Consider the following 23,630-nt stretch of genomic DNA (forward strand, 5'->3'; position numbering starts at 1 on the left):
ATGGTGGTCCAGTGGGCACATGGGCACACACGCAGATTAAAGACACAGATGAATGATCTGATTGGTGCTTACTGGTTCGCTCCAGGGATCTCTACCCTAACAGCCAAGTTCACTTGCAGCTGTCTGACCTGCGGCAAATGCAACCCCGGAAGAATGGAGAAAGTTCCCACACATGATCTTGCCAGACCCCTGTACCCCTTCCAGAGGGTCCAGATAGACCACATCCAAATGTCGCCAAGTGGAGGATTCGAATATGCCCTTGTGGTCGTGGACGTGTTTTCAGGATGGCCAGAAGCTTTCCCAGTGAGGAACCAGTCAGCAAAGACTACTGCAAAGAAGCTACTCTCAGAAATGAGATATGCAGATATGGGGTCCCTGAAGTGATAAAGAGTGACCAGGGACCCGCATTCACAGCAAATCTCACACAAGAGATCTGGTCAGCAGTAGGGTCAGACTTAGGCCTACACACTCCCTACAATCCCCAGAGTAGCGAGAAAGTAGAAAGACTGAATGGGACACTTAAGAACAGGATGTTGAAAGTTGCCCAAGAGACACGCAAACCCTGGCAGGAGACACTCCCAATCACACTACTTAGTGTTAGGCACACTTCCAGAGGACCAGAAAAGCTGTCACCATATGAAATTTTGTTTGGGTCTAGCCCCAGGTTAGGGGTATCCTTTCCCTCGGCAGCTGACTATGCAATATGATACTTTGTCTGTTTATGTAATTGAACTCACCAAGAAACTTGCTAATATTAGTGTTGAGCGATACCGTCCGATACTTGAAAGTATCGGTATCGGAAAGTATCGGCCGATACCGGCAAAATATCGGATCCAATCCGATACCGATACCCGATACCAATACAAGTCAATGGGACTCATGTATCGGACGGTATTCCTGATGGTTCCCAGGGTCTGAAGGAGAGGAAACTCTCCTTCAGGCCCTGGGAACCATATAAATGTGTAAAAGAAAGAATTAAAATAAAAAATATCGCTATACTCACCTCTCCGACGCAGCCGGGACTTCAGCGAGGGAACCGGCAGCGTTGTTTGTTTAAAATTCGCGCTATTACTTGGTTACGTGAATTCCCGGCTTGTGATTGGTCAGGTCGGCCATGTTGCCGGGACGCGGACCAATCACAGCAAGCCGTGACGAAATTACGTCACGGCTTGCTGTGATTGGTCCGCGTCCCGGCAATATGGCCGCCCTGACCAATCACAAGCCGTGACGTCACGGGAGGCTGGACACGCGCTCATTTTAAAATGGGCGCGTGTCCAGCCTCCCGTGACGTCACGGCTTGTGATTGGTTGCGCCGCGGTCAACCAATCACAAGCCGGGAGGCTGGATGCGCTCATTTTAAAATGGGCGCGTGTCCAGCCTCGCGTGACGTCACGGCTTGTGATTGGTTGCGCCGCGGTCAACCAATCACAAGCCGGGAGGCTGGACGCGCTCATTTTAAAATGGGCGCGTGTCCAGCCTCCCGTGACGTCACGGCTTGTGATTGGTCAGGGCGGCCATATTGCCGGGACGCGGACCAATCACAGCAAGCCGTGACGTAATTTCGTCACGGCTTGCTGTGATTGGTCCGCGTCCCGGCAACGTGGCCGACCTGACCAATCACAAGCCGGGAATTCACGTAACCAAGTAATAGCGCGAATTTTAAACAAACAACGCTGCCGGTTCCCTCGCTGAAGTCCCGGCTGCGTCGGAGAGGTGAGTATAGCGATATTTTTTATTTTAATTCTCTCTTTTACACATTTTAACATTAATGTTGTTGCGATACCCGATACCCGATACCACAAGAGTATCGGAATCCCGGTATCGGAATTCCGATACAGCAAGTATCGGCCGATACCCGATACTTGCAGCATCGGAATGCTCAACACTAGCTAATATCCATTCTCGAGTTTTTTTCTTCATTGCCAGATCCAGATTCAGTGTCCGGTAGGCACTCCTTGAAGCCAGGCGACTGGGTGTTGGTGAAAAAGTTTGTAAGGAGAACACCACTCGATCCCAGATTTGATGGTCCTGTTCAAGTGCTGCTGACGACACCAACCTCTGTGAACCTGGAGGAAAGACCCACTTGGATCCACTCATCGCATTGCAAGAAAGCTGCTCTATCAGAAGATGACACCCAAGCCAGAATGATGTTGTGGATGCCCTGCCTGACCGAATAGATGACCTACCTGATAAAGAATAAACTACACATGCTATTGACTAAGAGACTGATTGCAACGAACCCCCATTAGGGACAGATCTCCTGACCGCCCATTTGCAAAAAGTCTGTACGGAGTGGGGCGTAGGCGCTAGGCTTGCGTCAGATCACCGGCAGCACAAAAGAGTTGCAGCGCTTTGGGACAGGGGGCTAGGATTAGGGCAAGTTATATCTAAGGGGGGCTTGTGATAGAAATATATATATATCATGTAGATCTCACTTGCATGTATACTCCTCTATAATCATATATACTCATATATACTCACAGCTAATATATACATTATAATCAATGGCTTAAAATGGCTGACATAAACTGATATAAGCCAGACAGACTGTATGGGGGTTTTCCATGCAAAAGCGGAACAACGCCAGATGTATTAAGTGCTGATCAGATGTCTCAACTTTGTCCTAGATGCAGAGCTATATTTTAGTTGCTTAATCAGCATCCATATGTGCATTAATCACAATATTACATATATATTTAGATAACCAATAACAGAGGAGCTAGACAATATGGTAATTAACTAACCACCCCTAACCACTCCTTTCTATATGCAATTATAAAACTATATATGTACAATAAATCGTCAGTATTGGTGGAATGTTATTGACACAATATTGCATAGTGCAGTCTCATTCTTGAGCGCTCAAAATACTCAGTCTAATTGGGAACGGCTGCAGCACACACAAAGATAGATTTATCAAAACCAAATTTCCATAACATGGTTAGTGATTTATCTAATCACAAGACTGGATTCACATCTACAATGCTCTGTACTTTTGTATTGTGTCCTCCATGCTGTTGCTATTTCTAAACATGGTTCAAACAGAAACATTGGAATCCAAAATGTGTTTTGCAGGTTTGCAGAGAATCCAAGCAAAATATGCAGCAAATGTACAGCAAAATCCCCATATAAGTGGATACATTTAAACTTGTGGATTTCAGAGGCGATTTGCAGCAGATTTTATCCTATGAATTGCAAAGGGTGAAATCTGTAGTGAAATAATCATTCTTGCTTTTTACTTTTGTTCTTTGTTCAGAAAAGTTCAGTTGTAATCTAAGCACCTGAGTAAGAAGAAACAGGTTAGCTGCTAGGAAAGTGCTGCATGACAGATCCATATGAGTAGCTTTTTGAAAGCATCTGATCAGCCATTCCATTTGAAATGGCTTTGAACTATATCTACTTTGAACACAATCTGGCAGCTTCAACAACTTTTTATCAATGCTCTTTTTCAAGGTGCTCGTTTGTCAATGTCTATATACTATGGAATATTAAAACAGGGCAACATATCATTTTTGCCCATGCTCTTTTTAGATCTAGGCTATCATTAGACCTTGCTGTCACTGATAGTTGAGATTGTGGAGTTGGAAACTGAGCTGCCCAATTTGGCTTGTAGTATAATGTACGTTTTCCTCATATGGACAGCAAAAACAGTGAAACCCAACAATAACATCTGACAGATTCCCCAGAAAGTACTAGGAGGATAGGCAACTTGCATCGATAAGAGTTCTTAGTAATTACTAACCTGCATAAAATGCATGTAAATTAAATGTAATAGTAATATATTTATTTATTTGGCAATCCTGAAATTATAAACACACCCTATAAGTCAAGCAGAGTATTGTTGCTCTGGCAGCATTACTGCACTGCTCAACGCCTGCTGCATTACGTACGCACATAAAGAATGCATCAAATTAGCAAAGGCTTTAGAACAGTTTTGGGTAATGTACAGTACAGACTAAAAGTTTGGACACACCTTCTCATTTAAAGATTTTTCTGTATTTTCATGACTATGAAAATTGTAAATTCACACTGAAGGCATCAAAACTATGAATTAACACATGTGGAATTATATACGTAACAAAAAAGTGTGAAACAACTGAAATTATGTCTTATATTCTAGGTTCTTCAAAGTAGCCACCTTTTGCTTTGATGACTGCTTTGCACACTCTTGGCATTCTCTTGATGAGCTTCAAGAGGTAGTCACCGGGAATGGTTTTCACTTATGGTTTAATAAGTGGGATTTCTTGCCTTATAAATGGGGTTGGGACCATCAGTTGTGTGGAGCAGAAGTCTGGTGGATACACAGCTGATCGTCCTACTGAATAGACTGTTAGAATTTGTATTATGGCAAGAAAAAAGCAGCTAAGTAAAGAAAGACAAGTGGCCATCATTACTTTAAGAAATGAAGGTCAGTCAGTCTGAAAAATTGGGAAAACTTTGAAAGTGTCCCCAAGTAAAGTTTCAAAAACCATCAAGCTCTACAAAGAAACTGGCTCACATGATGTTAGGAGTTGAGTTCCCGCCACTGCACAGGGAGAATCTCAAACCATGTCTGCTGCGGTCTCCCATTCTGCATTGGCCGCAGTGGATCCTGCTCAGCGGAGACATCGGTCCCAGCATCTCACTGAATCTGATACTGTGCAAAGGGTTACTGCTGCCTCTCCAGGCTCTGCTATTGTACCCTGCACTGGTCTGAGCAGGCTTTTCTGGGACTAAGTCCTGCTTTGCACACACTGAGCATGCCCAGGGTAAGATCTCTCAAAGGAGATCAAGGGTCACATGTTCAGGTACTGCAGCAGCTTCCATTGGTCCTCCAGGAAGGTCTTGTACCTGATCAAGTTCTGTGGCAGCCTTCCATTGGTCCTTCTGGGAAGGTCCTGAAGTTGCTGCAGCTATAAAAGGTTCTCATGACTGCATGGCCATGCGCTAGTATCAATTTATGTATGAGCTCAGCGCCAGTGTGATCGTGTGTGTGGTCAGGGACCCGGCTGAAATAAGCCCCTAGAATGCTGGCACCTCCGGTGAGGAGTTTCTTATGAGTGAATTCAGGGCTGGCTAATAGCCATTAGAATTCTGGCTCCACCGGAGAGGAGCTGCATGTTTGGTTTGGACTGCATGACCACTGTCGGCTCTACTCAGTAGCTCTGTCCCCTGTGAGCTAAACAGGGCACAACATTCTCTTTACTATGGGCTTTGTGAAGTAACAGAGTTCATTTATACTAATTTACTTCACCGCCTTACCTAGCAGCAGGTTCTTTCCTGCACGGTGGATCCCGGGCTGCGAATGCACTTATCTCACCTAATAAATATATTCGATGCGTTCTGCCAACCCTAACACATGAGGACCGCCCCAGGAAAGGAAGACCAAGAGTCACCTCTGCTTCTGAGGATAAGTTTATCCGAGTCACCAGCCTCAGAAATCGTAGGTTAACAGCAGCTCAGATTAGAGACGAGGTCAATGCCACACAGAAATCAAGCAGCAGACACATCTCTACAACAACTGTTAAGAGGAGACTTTTTGCAGCAGGCCTTCATGGTAAAATAGCTGCTAGGAAATGACTGCTAAGGACAGGTAACAAGCAGAAGAGTATTGTTTGGGCTAAAGAACACAAGGAATGGACAATTGACCAGTGGAAATCTGTGCTTTGGTCTGATGAGTCCAAATTTGAGATCTTTGGTTCCAACCACCGTGTCTTTCTGCGACACAGAAAAGGTGAATGGATGGACTCTACATGCCTGGCTCCCACCGTGAAGTATGGAGGAGGAGGTGTGATGGTGTGGGGGTGATTTGCTGGTGACACTGTTGGGGATTTATTCAAAATTGAAGGCATGCTGAACCAGCATGGCTACCACAGCATCTTGCACGGCATGCTATTCCATCTGGTTTGCTTTTGGTTGGACCATGATTTATTTTTCAACAGGACAATGACCCCAAACACACCTCCAGGCTGTGTTAGGGCTTTTTGACCAAGAAGGAGAGTGATAGGGTGCTACGCCAGATGACCTGGCCTCCGCAGTCACCAGACCTGAATACAATTGAGATTGTTTAGGGTGAGCTGGACCGTAGAGTGAAGACAAAGGGCCAAAAAGTGCTAAGCATCTCTGGGAACTCCTTCAAGATTGTTGGAATACCATTCCTGGTGACTACCTCTTGAAGATCGTCAAGAGAATGCCAAGAGTGTGCAAAGCAGTCATCAAAGCAAAAATGTTGTGATTCGGTTATTTGGCTCCCCCAGTGGTCGCTTGTGGTACTGGTGTCTTGTGAGCTTTTCACCTGTTTCTATCAGGATGTGGGAGTTTCCTATTTAGCCTTGTTCCTCAGTCATTCCAATGCCGGCCATCAATGTAACCAGAGTCTTTCTGTTGCATGTACCTGCTCCCAGTCTGCTGACCAGCTAAGTTGGACATTTCTGTCCTTAGTCTATTTTTGTATGTTTTGTCCAGTTTGCAGTTATGTGATTCTCTGCAGCTGGAAGCTCTTGTGGGCTGAAATTGCCACTCTGGTGCCATGAGTTGGCACATGAGTTTAAGGTAATTTCAGGATGGTTTTTGATAGGGTTTTGTAGCTGACTGCGAAGTCCACTATTGTATCCTTCTGCTATCTAGTTAGTGGGCCTCGCTGTGCTAAATCTGTTTTCATACTACGTTTGTCTTTTCACCTTAACTCACCGTTATTATATGTGGGGGGCTACTATCTCCTGTGGGGGGAATTTTTCCTCTGGAGGCAAGCCAGGACTGTGTTTCATCTATTAGGGGTAGTTAGTCCTCCGGCTGGTGCGAGACGTCTAGCAAAAACGTAGGCACGTTCCCTGGCTACTATTAGTTGTGTGTATAGGTTTAGCATCGCGGTCAGCTCTAGTTTCCATCACCCGAGAGCTTGTCCGTTTTTCTATGTTTCTGATGTTCCCCTGCCATTGGGAACCATAACAGTATGGCCGGCCTATATGTTTAATCTATGGGCTGAAGCAGGAGAGAAAAAGGAACTGTGTGGAATTTTTTTTTTTTTTCTCTGAAGTTGCACTCCAGCTCTAATTGCAGTCTCCTGCTTTCCTCTCCTCTTAACCCCTGAATGGCTCAGATTTTATCTGTTGAAATATGGATCTCCAGAGTCTGGCTACAAATTTGAATAATCTTGCTGCTAAAGTTCAGAATATACAAGATTTTGTTATACATGCTCCTCGGTCTGAACCTAAAATTCCTTTACCAGAGTTTTTCTCCGGAGATCGATCTTGTTTTCTGAATTTTAAATACAATTGTAAATTGTTTCTTTCTCTGAGATCTCACTCTGCTGGAGATCCTGCACAGCAGGTTAAAATAGTGATTTCATTATTGCGGGGTGACCCTCAAAATTGGGCATTTTCATTGGCGCCAGGGGATCCTGCGTTGCTCAATGTGGATGCGTTTTTTCTGGCCTTAGGGTTGCTTTATGAGGAACGTAATTTAGAGATACAGGCTGAAAAGGCCTTGATAGCCCTCTCTCAGGGGCAAGATGAAGCCGAAATATATTGCCAAAAATTTCGAAAATGGTCTGTGCTTACTCAGTGGAATGAGTGCGCTCTGGCGGTAAATTTCAGAGAAGGTCTCTCTGATGCCGTAAAAGACGTCATGGTGGGGTTTCCTACGCCTACGGGTCTGAATGAGTCCATGACAATGGCTATTCAGATTGATCGGCGTTTACGGGAACACAAACCTGTGCACCATTTGGCGGTGTCTTCTGAGAGGGTACCAGAGAGTATGCAATGTGATAGTTTTCTGTCCAGAAGCGAACGACAGAATTATAGGCGCAAAAATAAGTTGTGCTTCTATTGTGGGAATTCAACTCATGTTATATCAGCATGCTCAAAACGAACAAACAAAGTTGCTAAATCCTCTGCTATTGGCACTTTGCAGTCCAAGTTTATTTTGTCTGTGACTTTAATTTGTTCGTTATCTTCTATTGTCGCGGATGCTTATGTGGATTCTGGTGCCGCTTTGAGTCTTATGGATTGGTCCTTTTCCAGGCGCTGTGGGTTTGATCTAGAGCCTCTGGAAGTCCCTATACCTTTAAAGGGTATTTATTCTACACCATTGGCTAGTAATAAACCACAATACTGGACACAAGTGACTATGCGTATGACTCCAGACCATCAGGAGGTGATTCGCTTCCTTGTGTTGTTTAATCTACATGATGTATTAGTGCTGGGATCGCCATGGTTGCAAACCCATAACCCAGTCCTTGACTGGAAAACAATGTCTGTACTAAGCTGGGGATGTCAGGGAAATCATGGGGGCGCACCTTTGGTTTCCATTGCTTCATCTATTCCCTCTGAGATCCCGGCTTTTTTGTCTGATTATTGTGATGTTTTTGAGGAGTCTACTCTTAATTCTCTTCCCCCTCACAGAGATTGTGATTGCGCCATAGATTTGATTCCTGGCAGTAAATTTCCTAAGGGTCGTTTATTCAATCTGTCTGTACCTGAATATGCTGCTATGCGAGAGTATATTAGGGAGTCCTTGGAAAAAGGACATATTCGTCCTTCTTCGTCTCCTTTAGGAGCAGGGTTCTTTTTTGTAGCCAAAAGAGATGGTTCTTTGAGACCTTGTATTGATTATAGACTCTTAAATAAGATCACAGTCAAATATCAGTATCCTTTGCCATTGCTGACAGATTTATTTGCTCGCATTAAGGGAGCTAAGTGGTTCTCTAAGATTGATCTTCGCGGTGCGTATAATTTGGTGCGAATTAAGCAGGGGGATGAGTGGAAAACCGCATTTAATACGCCTGAGGGCCATTTTGAGTATTTGGTAATGCCTTTTGGTTTGTCAAATACCCCTTCGGTCTTTCAGTCTTTTATGCACAATATTTTCCGTGAATATCTGGATAAATTCATGGTTGTGTATCTGGATGATGTTTTGATTTTTTCGGATGACTGGGAGTCTCATGTTCAACAGGTTAGGAAGGTTTTTCAGGTTTTGCGGACCAATTCTCTGTTTGTAAAGGGTGCAAAGTGTGTTTTTGGGCTTTGCTAATTTTTATCGTCGATTCATAACTGGTTTTTCTAGCGTGGTCAAGCCTTTGACTGATTTGACTAAAAAAGGTGCTGATGTTGCCGATTGGTCTCCTGCTGCTCTGGAGGCCTTTCGAGAGCTTAAGCGCCGCTTTTCTTCTGCCCCTGTGTTGCGCCAGCCTGATGTTTCACTTCCTTTTCAGGTGGAAGTTGATGCTTCCGAGATTGGAGCGGGGGCGGTTTTGTCACAGAAAAGTTCAGATGGTTCAGTGATGAGACCTTGTGCGTTCTTTTCTCGAACATTTTCGCCCGCCGAGCGAAACTATGATGTTGGTAATCGGGAGCTTTTGGCGATGAAATGGGCATTCGAGGAGTGGCGTCATTGGCTTGAGGGTGCTAGACATAAGGTGGTGGTCTTGACTGATCACAAGAATTTGATTTATCTTGAGTCGGCCAGACGTCTGAATCCTAGACAGGCGCGCTGGTCGTTGTTTTTCTCTCGGTTTAATTTTGTGGTCTCGTATCTGCCAGGTTCTAAAAATGTGAAGGCTGATGCCCTTTCTAGGAGTTTTGAACCTGATTTCCCTGGTGATTCCAAACCTACGGGTATCCTTAAGGATGGGGTGATATTGTCTGCTGTCTCCCCTGACCTGCGACGTGCTTTACAAGAGTTTCAGGCTGATCGGCCTGATCGTTGTCCGCCTGGTAGATTGTTTGTGCCGGATGAGTGGACCAGTAGAGTCATCTCGGAGGTTCATTCTTCTGCGTTGGCAGGTCATCCGGGAATTTTTGGTACCAGGGATTTGGTGGCTAGGTCCTTCTGGTGGCCTTCCCTGTCTCGGGACGTGCGTACTTTTGTGCAGTCTTGTGATGTTTGTGCTCGGGCCAAGCCTTGTTGTTCTCGGGCTAGTGGATTGTTGTTGTCCTTGCCTATTCCTAAGAGGCCTTGGACACACATCTCTATGGATTTTATTTCTGATCTCCCTGTTTCTCAGAAAATGTCTGTCATCTGGGTGGTGTGTGACCGTTTTTCTAAGATGGTTCATTTGGTACCTTTGCCCAAGTTGCCTTCCTCATCTGAGTTGGTGCCTCTGTTTTTTCAGAATGTGGTTCGGTTGCATGGTATCCCGGAGAATATAGTTTCTGACAGGGGATCTCAGTTTGTGTCCAGATTTTGGCGGGCGTTTTGTGCCAGGATGGGCATTGATTTGTCTTTTTCGTCTGCATTTCATCCTCAGACGAATGGCCAGACGGAGCGTACTAATCAGACCTTGGAGACTTATTTGAGGTGTTTTGTGTCTGCTGATCAGGATGACTGGGTCACCTTTTTGCCGTTGGCAGAGTTTGCCCTTAATAATCGGGCCAGTTCTGCCACTTTGGTTTCCCCTTTCTTTTGCAATTCGGGGTTCCATCCTCGTTTTTCATCTGGTCAGGTGGAATCTTCGGATTGTCCTGGAGTGGATACTATGGTGGACAGGTTGCATCGTATTTGGGGTCAGGTGGTGGACAATTTAAAGTTGTCCCAGGAGAGGACTCAGCATTTTGCTAATCGCCATCGTCGTGTTGGTCCTCGTCTTCATGTTGGGGACTTGGTGTGGTTGTCTTCCCGTTTTGTCCCTATGAGGGTCTCTTCTCCTAAGTTTAAGCCTCGGTTCATCGGTCCTTATAGGATTTTGGAAATTCTTAACCCTGTGTCTTTTCGTTTGGACCTCCCAGCATCCTTTGCTATCCATAATGTTTTCGGTAATCGGTCGTTATTGCGGAGGTATGAGGTGCCAGTTGTGCCTTCTGTTGAGCCTCCTGCTCCTGTGCTGGTTGAGGGTGAATTGGAGTACGTGGTGGAGAAAATCTTGGACTCCCGTGTTTCCAGACGGAGACTTCAATATCTGGTTAAGTGGAAGGGCTACGGTCAGGAGGATAATTCTTGGGTTTCAGCTTCAGATGTTCATGCCTCTGATTTGGTCCGTGCCTTTCATAGGGCTCATTCAGATCGCCCTGGTGGTTCTTGTGAGGGTTCGGTGCCCCCTCCTTAAGGGGGGGGTACTGTTGTGATTCGGTTATTTGGCTCCCCCAGTGGTCGCTTGTGGTACTGGTGTCTTGTGAGCTTTTCACCTGTTTCTATCAGGATGTGGGAGTTTCCTATTTAGCCTTGTTCCTCAGTCATTCCAATTCCGGCCATCAATGTAACCAGAGTCTTTCTGTTGCATGTACCTGCTCCCAGTCTGCTGACCAGCTAAGTTGGACATTTCTGTCCTTAGTCTATTTTTGTATGTTTTGTCCAGTTTGCAGTTATGTGATTCTCTGCAGCTGGAAGCTCTTGTGGGCTGAAATTGCCACTCCGGTGCCATGAGTTGGCACATGAGTTTAAGGTAATTTCAGGATGGTTTTTGATAGGGTTTTGTAGCTGACTGCGAAGTCCACTATTGTATCCTTCTGCTATCTAGTTAGTGGGCCTCGCTGTGCTAAATCTGTTTTCATACTACGTTTGTCTTTTCATCTAAACTCACCGTTATTATATGTGGGGGGCTACTATCTCCTGTGGGGAATTTTCCTCTGGAGGCAAGCCAGGACTGTGTTTCATCTATTAGGGGTAGTTAGTCCTCCGGCTGGTGCGAGACGTCTAGCGAAAACGTAGGCACGTTCCCTGGCTACTATTAGTTGTGTGTATAGGTTTAGCATCGCGGTCAGCTCTAGTTTCCATCACCCGAGAGCTTGTCCGTTTTTCTATGTTTCTGATGTTCCCCTGCCATTGGGAACCATAACAAAAAGGTGGCTACTTTGAAGAACCTAGAATATAAGACATATTTTCAGTTGTTTCACACTTTTTTTTAAGTATATAATTCCACATGTGTTAATTCATAGTTTTGATGCCTTCAGTATAAATGTACAATTTTCATAGTCATGAAAATGCAGAAACATCTTTAAATGAGAAGATGTGTCCAAACTTTTGGTCTGTACTGTATGTTGTGTTGTGTCCCTAGGGATGTCAATCAAGGTGTATTGGGCTTGTAAGAATTAGTGATGAGCGGACCCATTGATGTTTGGGTCTGTCAGGTTTGGCTTGGGGTCCCCTCCATTATTGATAACCAGCCAAGCTACCAGCTGGGGCTGGTATTTTCAGACTGGGAATGGGCTTAAAAATAGCAGCCTGCAGTCGCTCCATAAGAGGCTCCTCTATTAGATGTGCAAATTCTAACATTTTGCCCTTCCCACCTACCCTGGTGCGATGGCAAGTGAAGTAATTGTACATTAATAAATAGGTAAAAGAGGGTGGGGAGTGATTATTTCCAATAAAGGAGTTTTTCTGTGTGTTTATTTCAATTTAAAGGACTTTTTTCTGTGTGTTTCTTTATTTAATTTTCACTATGAGGTTAGCAATGGAGGCGTCTTATAAACGCCTTTCTGTTACTAACCTGTGGGCTTGATGTCAGCTGACATTACAAAGCTACCATAAAACCCAGAAATATTATACCACTTGCCACCACACCAAGGCAATTGGGAAGAGCTGGGCAGAGTGCCAGAATGAGCGCATTTAATACATGTGTATTTTCTTGGGAGATTGTGACCTGCTATTTTTTAGGCTGTGGAGGGAAAAAATGTATTACCCCTTCCTAGCCTGGGAATACCAGCCCCCACCTACTTGCTTTAGCTTGGCCGGTTGTCAAAAATGTTGTTTTTAAATTATTTATATAAAAAATTAAAAAATATTATATGGGACATGTATATTTTTGATAACCAGCCAAAATAAAGCTGACAGCTGAGAGCTGTAGCTTTACTTGCGCTGGTAAGCAAAAATGGAGGGGACTGCATGTCATTTTTTTTACACAGTGTGCATCGGGCAATCATAGCCATGCCAATAATTGTCATGGCTGTTATTTAGCTGTTAGTGCCCACACCAACAAAGCTTGTTGATTGGCTGCTCTCGTTTGGTGGGCTGAAATTTTCACATACCACTAGACCTGAAAACAGACAGGGTGGAGGTGTTGGTTTGCTCCTTTTATCACAATATGCTTTCCAGGTCATCCCCCCGGTTCCCTCACTCACCTTTCCTTCCTTTGATGTCCACTCTGTCAGACTCTTTAAGCCCTTCTCCGTGCTAGTGGCAGTTGTTTATCGTCCTCCAGGCTCCTCACGCAAAGTTTCTAGAACAATTTGCCACCTGGCTTACCCACTTCCTATCCTGTGACATCCCCGCCCTCATCATGGGTGACTTTAACATCCCCATCAATGATCCCCTCTCCCAATCTGCCTCTCATCTTCTTTTTCTAACTTCTTCATTCGGCCTCTCACAGTTTACTAATTCTCCTATGCACGCGGACGGGAATACTCTGGACCTGGTTTTCTCCCATCCCAGATCGCTGCACGACTTTACTAACTCCCCTCTCCCGCTCTCGGACCACAGCCTTCTTTCCTTCTCTGTCAAGAATTGTCTCCTCACCCGGTACACCCCCACTTACCACAGTTATCGGAATACACGTACCATTAATATCCAGCTGCTTGTGGACAATCTCCACACATCTTTAGCCCCCATCTCATCCCTCTCCTGTCCAGACTTAGCATTGTCACACTTCAATAATACACTGAAGAATGCCCTAGATGAAGCAGCACCTTCTGCACGCAGAAAGACCAGACACAGAAAACGGCAGCCCTGGCACACTATGCAAACATGCTTTCTTCAGCGTTGCTCAAGGTGTGCAGAGCGGCAGTGGAGAAAATCTCTCTTAGCAGAAGACTTCATCCACTATAAGTTCATGCTCCAAACCTATAACTCTGCCCTTTATCTGGCCAAACAATCCTACTTCACCACCCTCATCACCTCACTATCCAACAACCCAAAACGACTTTTTGAAACCTTAAACTCCCTCCTGAAACCTAAAGTACAGGCCCCTATCACCAACCTCAGCAGTGAGGATCTGGCCACTTATTTCTTAGAAAAAATCAACCACATCCATCAGGATATCTCAGCGCAATCTCCTCAGTGCCTGGATCCCCTTCCCTGCCGCACCTCAAGCTCACTAGACATCTTTAAGCCTGTTTCAGAGGAAGAAGTTTCCAAGCTCCTCGCTTCTGCTCGGCCTACAACCTGCAACAGTGACCCCATTCCTTCACATATCCTGCAGTCTCTCTCACCAGTGGTCACCACTCACCTGACTAAAATATTTAACCTCTCTCTTTCTTCAGGTATCTTTCCCTCCTTATTTAAACATGCCATCATAACCCCTTTACTTAAAAAGCCATCCCTGGACCAGAACTGTACTTCTAACTACAGACCTGTCTCTAACCTTTCCTTCATTTCTAAACTCCTGGAACGCTTGGTCCACTCCCGTCTAATCCACTATCTCTCGGATAACTCTCTTCTTGACCCCTTACAATCTGGTTTCCGCTCTTTACACTCCACTGAAACTGCCCTCACTAAAGTCTCTAACGATCTAATAACAGCTAAATCCAAAGGTCATTGCTCTCTGCTGATTCTCCTGGATCTTTCTGCTGCATTTGACACTGTGGATCACCAGCTCCTCCTCACTATGCTCCGCTCTATAGGCCTCAGGGACACAGCCCGCTCCTTGTTCTCCTCCTACCTCTCTGACCGCTCCTTCACTGTATCTTTGCAAGCTCCTCTTCCTCTCCTCGTCCCCTTACTATCGGGGTTCCGCAAGGCTCTGTCCTAAGCCCCCTCCTCTTCTCTCTTTACACGGCCCCTATTGGACAAACAATCAGCAGATTTGGGTTCCATTATCATGTCTATGCTGATGACACCCAATTATACACTTCTTCCCCCGACATCACCCCTACCCTAATTCAAAATACCAAGGATTGTATGTCTGCTGTCTCTAACATCATGTCCTCCCTCTACCTGAAACTAAATCTCTCCAAAACGGAACTCCTTCTACTAACCTCACTCTACCCAACATCGAAATTACCCTGGAGGGTTCAACCATAACTCCCAAGCAGCATGCCCACTGTCTTGGGGTCATATTCGACACCGAACTTTCCTTTACTCCCTATATCCGATCACTCACTCGCTCTTGTCACTTGCATCTTAAAAACATCTCCAGAATCCGACCTTTTCTCACCGTTGAAACTGCTAAGACTCTTACTGTCGCTCTTATTCATTCTCGTCTGGACTACTGCAACTCTCTTCTAATCGGTCTCCCTCTTACCAAACTTTCTCCTCTCCAATCCATCTTGAATGCTGCAGCCAGAGTCATATTTCTGTCCAGCCGCTTCACCGATGCCTCCATCTTGTGCCAGTCATTCCACTGGCTACCCATTCGCTACAGGGTCCAGCACCGCCTTATATCTCCTCTCTCATCTCTGTCTATCGCACCTACACGTGCCCTCCATTCTACAAACGACCTAAGACTAACATCCCCTTTAATCCGAACCTCACACCTCCATCTCCAAGACTTCTCTCATGCTGCGCCAGCTCTCTGGAATGCACTTCCCCAGACAATCAGACTAATACCTAGCCCCGACCTATTCAAGCGCGCTTTGAAAACCCATCTCTTCAAATAAGCCTACCACATCAACTACTGAGTAAACTAACTTTGCCCTGTTCCCTCCTTCCAAATATTACTCTGAATCTGCACCCTACTATTTATCTGTCTCCACACCCTCCATGCACATGATACCTGCACTTGATACTTGACTATTGCACTTAACCCTTTCGCGACATGCGCCGTACATGTACGGCGCATGTCGGGTCCCCTGCTTTGATGTGCGCTCCGGCGGTGAGCGCACATCAAAGTCGCGACATGTCAGCTGTTTTGTACAGCTGACATGTGCGCGAAATAGCGGCGGGTGAAATCGCTATTCACCTGCCGCTATTAACCTGTTAAATGCCGCTGTCAAATGCAGACAGCGGCATTTAACTACCGCATCCGGCCGGGCGGCCGGAAATGACGTCATCGCCGACCCCCGTCACATGATCGGGGGTCGGCGATGCATCAGAATGGTAACCATAGAGGTCCTTGAGACCTCTATGGTTACTGATGCCGGCCTGCTGTGAGCGCCCCCCTGTGGTCGGCGCTCACAGCACACCTGCATTTCTGCTGCATAGCAGCGATCTGATGATCGTTGTTATGTAGCAGAGCCGATCGGGCTGTGCCTGCTTCTAGCCTCCCATGGAGGCTATTGAAGCATGGCAAAAGTGAAAAAAAAAAGTTTTTAAAAATGTGAAAAAAATATTAAAAATATAAAAGTTTAAATCACCCCCCTTTCGCCCCATCCTAAATAAAACAATAATAAAAAAAAAACCTACACATATTTGGTATCGCCGAGTTCAGAATCGCCCGATCTATCAATTAAAAAAAAGCATTAACCTGATCGCTAAACAGCGTAGCGAGAAAAAAATCCAAAGCGCCAGAATTACGTTTTTTTTGTCGCCGCGACATTGCGTTAAAATGCAATAACGGGCGATCAAAAGAACGCATCTGCGCCAAAATAGTATAATTAAAAACATCAGCTCGGCTCGCAAAAAATAAGCCCTCACCCGACCCCAGATCACGAAAATTGGAGACGCTACGAGTATCGGAAAATGGCACCTTTTTTTTTTTTTTTTTTTTTTTTTTTTTAAGCAAAGTTTGGAATTTTTTTTCACCACTTGGATAAAAAATAACCTAGTCATGTTAGGTGTCTATGAACTCGTAATGACCTAGAGAATCATAATGGCAGGTTAGTTTTAGCATTTAGTGAACCTAGCAAAAAAGCCAAACAAAAAACAAGTGTGGGATTGCACTTTTTTTGCAATTTCACCGCACTTGGAATTTTTTTCCCGTTTTCTAGTACACGACATGGTAAAACCAATGATGTTGTTCAAAAGTACAACTCGTCCCGCAAAAAATAAGCCCTCACATGGCCATATTGACAGAAAAATAAAAAAGTTATGGCTCTGGGAAGGAGGGGAGCGAAAAACGAAAACACAAAAACGAAAAAGGGCCGCGGCATGAAGGGGTTAAACACACGGGCTGATGACCGGATCATGCAGCTTTGTATGAAAATCCCTATGTATTATAATTGCCAGACCTGAAATAACAAGCACTTTTCACCTATTGTGTCCCCCCATTTCCTTGTAGATTGTAAGCTTGCGAGCAGGGACTTCTGTTATGATCCGGTGGTAGGATCACCAAACTGACCTGATAGGTAAACCAGAATATTAGGACGAGCTCTGGGGATGTGGAAACTATACTGACCGCAACACTGAACCTATTCAATACACACTAAAGGCAGCCGTGGAGCGTAACCTAAAAACCTAGACGCCTCGTCACAGCCTGAGGAACTAACTACCCCTAGAGAGAAAGCCAAGCCTCACTTGCCTCAGAGAAATGACCCCAAAGTTTAGACAGCCCCCACAAATAATAACGGTGAGTTAAGGGGAAAATACAAACGTAGTAATGAAAAACAGGTTTAAGCAAATGAGGCCCGCTAATGCTAAATAGACAGAAGATAGCAAGGGATCTGTGTGGTCAGTACAAAAACTATCAAAAACTATCCATGCAGAAAATACAAGAACCCCCCACACCGACTCACGATGTGAGGGGCGCACTCTGCACCCCAGAACTTCCAGCAAGCAAAAAATCACATATAAGCAAGCTGGACTGAACTCATCATATAATGAAACATATTTTAAAGAGAAAAATGAGCAAACATGAACTAGCAAGACTTAGCTTCTCCGGATGGAGACAGGTCACAAGGAAGTCCAGAGAGATCAGAACCAGTACTGAATACAACGACAGCAGGCAACAAACAAAGGTGCAGGTGGAGTTAAATAGGAACCAGCATAGCAGGAAATGAGGCAGCTGAGCCCATCTCCAGACCCGCAGTATCGCTAAAGGCCACCAGAGGGAGCCCAGACGGAATTCACAACAGACTTCACTCCTAATGTCACTGTTTAAATTGTCTTAACTCGTACCGAATTTATTGTTTGTACATGTCCCCGCTTAATTGTAAGGTGCTGCGGAATATGTTGGCGCTATATAAATAAAAATTATTATTATTATTATCTCCTCCAGTTGGTGTCCAGTGTCATCCACTTTCATTGTTCCAACCAGTCCACCCTGCTACAATAACATCATATGTCAATGCTGCACAGCAACTGCTCATCGAGACCAAAGAACCAGAAGATCCATCTCACCAGATGAGACACAAGAATGTCTACCTCCTTGACTTCATAATTTGTATACAACCCAAGCTATGTTTAAACTTTTGCTTTATCTAATAAGGCTACTGATACAGGAAAGAAAATCTGAGATGTAGAGTATTAGAACAGCACTTCATGGTCGTGGTGGAATTTTAGGTGACAAAAAACAACTGACAGATTAATTTAGCATTCAATTTGGGCTATAGTCAAGCATCCATCTGAAACGTGCAAGTGCTGTCAGTATTTTCCTTGGACAGCACACAGACCTACAACGTTTCATTGATCTATTGACATGTATTTTAAAAATAAATCCATGTTTCTGGGTCAGAGAGATTCACAACATTTTATTCTCATTCATTTTCAGGACCAGACTCATCCATTAAAGTCTGTGAGGATCTGTATACAATGGATGCATAGTGGAAGGCAGGCATTGACTTCATTGTTCTATCCATGATTCATGCATTTTCCGCTGATCCATTAAGAGTAAATGGATAAATCAAAGCTCAGACAGTCTATCTCCATGAGTTTTTTGAAAATGGATGAGAAAAATAGGAACACTGATGCAAAACACAGAAAATATGGATGACACATGAGAAATAAACAGTTTTTACTGATGTAAAAATGGACACAAGTATGTGAATATAGCCTAATGGTGATGCTTATTAAGCATGGGACTTAGGGTCCCTTTCCACTTGCGAGGAAAACGGACGCGTGCAATCCGATAAAAAATCGGATTGCACTCGGACCAATGTTAGTTAATAGGTGTCTTTTGATTTGCGATTTTTTTCTCAGCCGAAATCGGACTGAGAAAAATCTGGATCGGCTGAGAAAAAAATCGCAGCATGCTGCGTATTGCTGCGATTCTCGGACGAGACTCGCCAATGCAAGTCAATGGGTGCGAGAAAAAAATCGCACAGCACTCGCACCATGCGAGTTCTGTCCGATTTTTACGCACCGGTGTCCTTTGAAAAGCCGGTAATTCAGCGCGGTGTACAGTAAAATCACACTGACAGGTTAGAATAGAGTAGATATATACACATAGAATGTGTATATATACATATATATATGTCAGTGAGACACCTATATATGTATATTTATATTTAATGCAGCACTAGATAGCATTAAAGCCGCTAATTCAATTGCCGGCTTCTCATTTCTCCTGCACAAACCCGACAGGATATGAGACATGGTTTACATACAGTAAACCATCTCATATCCCCTTTTTTTTTGCATATTCCACACTACTAATGTTAGTAGTGTGTATGTGCAAAATTTCAGCGCTGTAGCTGCTGAAATAAAGGGTTAAATGGCGGAAAAAATTGGCGTGGGCTCCCGCGCAATTTTCTCCGCCAGAGCGGTAAAGCCAGTGACTGAGGGCAGATATTAATAGCCAGGAGAGGGTCCATGGTTATTGGCCCCCCCGTGGCTAAAAACATCTGCCCCCAGCCACCCCAGAAAAGGCACATCTGGAAGATGCGCCTATTCTGGCACTTGGCCACTCTCTTCCCACTCCCTGTAGCGGTGGGATATGGGGTAATGAAGGGTTAATGCCACCTTGCTATTGTAAGGTGACATTAAGCCAGATTAATAATGGAGAGGCGTCAATTATGACACCTATCCATTATTAATCCAATTGTAGGAAAGGGTTAAAAAACACACACACACATGATTTAAAAGTAGTTTAATGAAATAAACACAGCGGTTGTTGTAATAATTTATTGTTCTCCCATTCCATTTCCAGGACCTCGCTTGGCAACATAATAAACGCACAAGATAGATACCTTCTGCTGTCAGATCTCGTCCCACGAAGTAATCCATCTGAAGGGGTTAACTAATATTACAGGCAGGAGCCCTGCAAATGCAGCTGTGCTCCCTGCCTGTAATCCCCAGCGAATGAATGAAATGTAGGTCATTGACCTACATTTCCTTCAGTCGCGGTGATGCGCCCCTGCTGGATGTTCTCATGAACTGCAGCCTGGGAACTTTTTCCCACGCTCCAGGTCATATGAGGACATCCACCAGGGGGCGCATCACCGCGACTGAAGGAAATGTAGGTCAATGACCTACATTTCATTCATTCCCCGGGGATTACAAGCACGGAGCACAGCTGCATTTGCAGGGCTCCTGCCTGTAATATTAGTTAACCCCTTCAGATGGATTACTTCGTGGGACGAGATCTGACAGCAGAAGGTATGTATCTTGTGCGTTTATTATGTTGCCAAGCGAGGTCCTGGAAATGGAATGGGAGAACAATAAATTATTACAACAACCGCTGTGTTTATTTCATTAAACTACTTTGTAATCATGTGTGTGTGTGTTTTTTAACCCTTTCCTACAATTGGATTAATAATGGATAGGTGTCATAATTAACGCCTCTCCATTATTAATCTGGCTTAATGTCACCTTCCAATAGCAAGGTGGCATTAACCCTTCATTACCCCATATCCCACCGCTACAGGGAGTGGGAAGAGAGTGGCCAAGTGCCAGAATAGGCGCATCTTCCAGATGTGCCTTTTCTGGGGTGGCTGGGGGCAGATGTTTTTAGCCACGGGGGGGCCAATAACCATGGACCCTCTCCTGGCTATTAATATCTGCCCTCAGTCACTGGCTTTACCGCTCTGGCGGAGAAAATTGCGCGGGAGCCCACGCCAATTTTTTCCGCGAGTTAACCCTTAAATTTAATAGCTACAGCGCTGAAATTTTGCACATACACACTACTAACATTAGTAGTGTGGAATATGCAAAAAAAAGGGGGATATGAGATGGTTTACTGTATGTAAACCATGTCTCATATCCTGTCGGGTTTGGGAAGGAGAAATTAAAAGCCGGCAATTGAATTAGTGGCTTTTATGCTATCTTGCGCTGCATTAAATATAAATATACATATATAGGTGTCTCACTGACATATATATATGTATATATACCTATTCTATGTGTATATATCTAGTCTATTCTAACCTGTCAGTGTGATTTTACTGTACACTGCGCTGAATTGCCGGCTTTTCAAAGGACACCGGTGCGTACAAATCGGACAGTAATACGGATGTCATACGGATGATGCGAGTATAAAAAACGGATGATGCGATTAAAAATCGCATTGTACTCGCATGACACTCGCATGAAAATCGCATACGTTCCATCCGTTTTTTCGGTCCAGATTACGGACCGTTTTTTATCTCGCAAGTTGATAGGGACCCTTAGTGTTAAAAAAGCCTGAATTTATTATCCGTTCCCGAAACACAATGTCGTTCCTAGAACAAGGCTCCATTATGTCTATACTGTATATAGGACTGAAAATGTAGAATTGTTTACATTTGTGGAGAAAAAATATTAAATTGTTTGATACTGCTTTTATATACATTTTAATACCACCCATTCATACAATGCATAATAGACCAACTTAGAGCTTACCTTTGTGTGTAACACGCTGAAATATGTAAGCATTTTCCCCAGTAGTAAAGAACTTGAAATACGAACAGTTGGAATCTAGAAAAAAAAGGAAAAATACTGAAGTAAATATAATGTACAAACACATAAAACTAGTAAAAAAAAATGTACATATATTAAAGAAATTGAGAGTCTTTATATCAATGTCTTAAAAATTATAGCTGTAACTAGTTCTTAAATAAATGCGCATGAGTTTGAGAGGTGACTTGGTGGTTAAAAAATCATCAATTTAACTTGGCATCCAAATGCTCAAATGCTTTCTGACTTTTTCACTAACCCATAGACTTGCAAGTTAATTTTAATCCACTACTTGGAACAATATTGGACATGTCTCTGTGATTTTGCACTCACCACTCGGTCTTTGGAAAAAGTCTGACATGTGAACAGCTCCTTAGACTGCCATATTTACTGTGACAAAGTCACAGGAAAATTGCTGGAGGGGAGATACGTTTCACTGAGGCTATTAGCATCGGTGATTTGAAACCCAGAAGTTTCCTCCAGCACACTATGTGCTGAGAGGGGTTAGTCAGCCATTTTAAGGCCTGGTTTTTTGGGAACAACCATAAAGTGGGTTGGAGGTTTTCCACCTTATATCTACCCCAGGGTGTGGTCTGGGAGTAAATAGTCTGCCTCCAGAGGCATTCAGTGTTCAGTGGGTGTGGAGCAGGTAGCTCCAAATAAGTGTTTTTTGTGTTAAACCGTACTGAACATGGTTGTTATATGCTGAGCAGGCAGATCCCTACAGCTGCAGAGAACTGTATACCATTTTGCTTTGTTTTCCTGTTTTGCCAGAAGGTCCGTATTTATTTTTCACTTTGCATTGTTTTATGCCATATGTATAACTACCTGTTTCCAGCCAGCTAATGCTCGGCATGCTCATTGCTATCTAATTAACACTGCTAGTGATTAAACTAAAGTAAATAATGACAACATTCAATAGCGCTTACACAGGTGGTAAATTAACTTAAAATGAAGTTAATAACAATAATAATAATTAAAAATCAGAATAATACTAATACATTTTATTCACAGTGTAAAATCAAAAGCAAACTGGATTCGTGTGGTAATGTGTGGGGACAGAGCCTCATGTGGTAATGTGTGGGGATGCAGCCTCATGTGGTAATGTGTGAGGATGGAGCCTTGTATGGTAATGTGTGGGGACAGAGCCTCGTGTGGTACTGTGTGGGGACAGAGCCTCGTGTGGTAATGTGTGAGGACGGAGCCTCGTGTGGTAATGTGTGAGGACGGAGCCTCGTGTGGTAATGTGGGGGATGGAGCCTAGTGTGGTAATGTTTGGGGACGGAGCCTTGTGTGGTAATGTGTGGGGTGGGATTATGTGTGGTAATATGGTGGGGGGGCGGGATTATGTGTGGTAATGTGGTTAGGGGTGGGATTGTGTGTGGTAATGTGGTGGGGGGCGGGATTATGTGTGGTAATGTGGTGGGGGGCGGGATTATGTGTGGTAATGTGGTGGGGGGAGGATTATGTGTGGTAATGTGGTGGGGGGGCAGGATTATGTGTGGTAATGTGGTGGGAGGCAGGATTATATGTGGTAGTGTGGTGGGGGGCGAGATTATGTGTGGTAATGTGGGGGCAGGATTATGTGTGGGGATGGGGTGGGGGGGAGCTACTGTGCAGGGGGTGGGATTATCTGTGGTAATGTGGTGGGGGTGTGGGATTATGTGTGGTAATGTGGTGGGGGGCAGGATTATGTGTAGTAATGTGGTTGAAGGGCAGGATTATGCGTGGTAATGTGATGGAGGGCGGGATTATATGTGGTAATGTAGTGGGGGGATTATGTGTGGGAATGTAGTGGGGGGGCGGGATTGTGTGTGGTAATGTGGTGGTGGGCGGGGTTGTGTGTGGTAATCTGGTGGGGGGGCAGGATTATGTGTGGTAATGTGGTCGGGGGGCAGGATTATGTGTAGTAATGTGGTGGGGGGCGGGATTATGTGTGATAATGTGATGGGGGGTGGGATTATCTGTGGTAATGTGATGAGGGCAGGATTATGTGTGGCAATGTGGTGGGGGGCAGGATTATGTGTGGTAATGTGGTG

The 23,630-nt window shown here is 44.5% G+C and overlaps 1 protein-coding gene across 1 annotated transcript in view; it reads right to left on the reverse strand.

Annotated features, from left to right (window-relative positions):
• Positions 1-23,630, reverse strand: part of CACNG6 (calcium voltage-gated channel auxiliary subunit gamma 6) — a 274,765-nt gene that overhangs the window by 59,810 nt on the left and 191,325 nt on the right. Inside the window, exon 2 of the mRNA XM_077259478.1 lies at positions 21,538-21,612. Within this exon, the coding sequence (XP_077115593.1) occupies positions 21,538-21,612 (75 nt within the window). The remainder of the gene's footprint in view (positions 1-21,537; positions 21,613-23,630) is intronic.

Source organism: Ranitomeya variabilis, chromosome 4 (assembly GCF_051348905.1).
Source record: "Ranitomeya variabilis isolate aRanVar5 chromosome 4, aRanVar5.hap1, whole genome shotgun sequence".
Lineage (NCBI taxonomy): Eukaryota > Metazoa > Chordata > Amphibia > Anura > Dendrobatidae > Ranitomeya > Ranitomeya variabilis.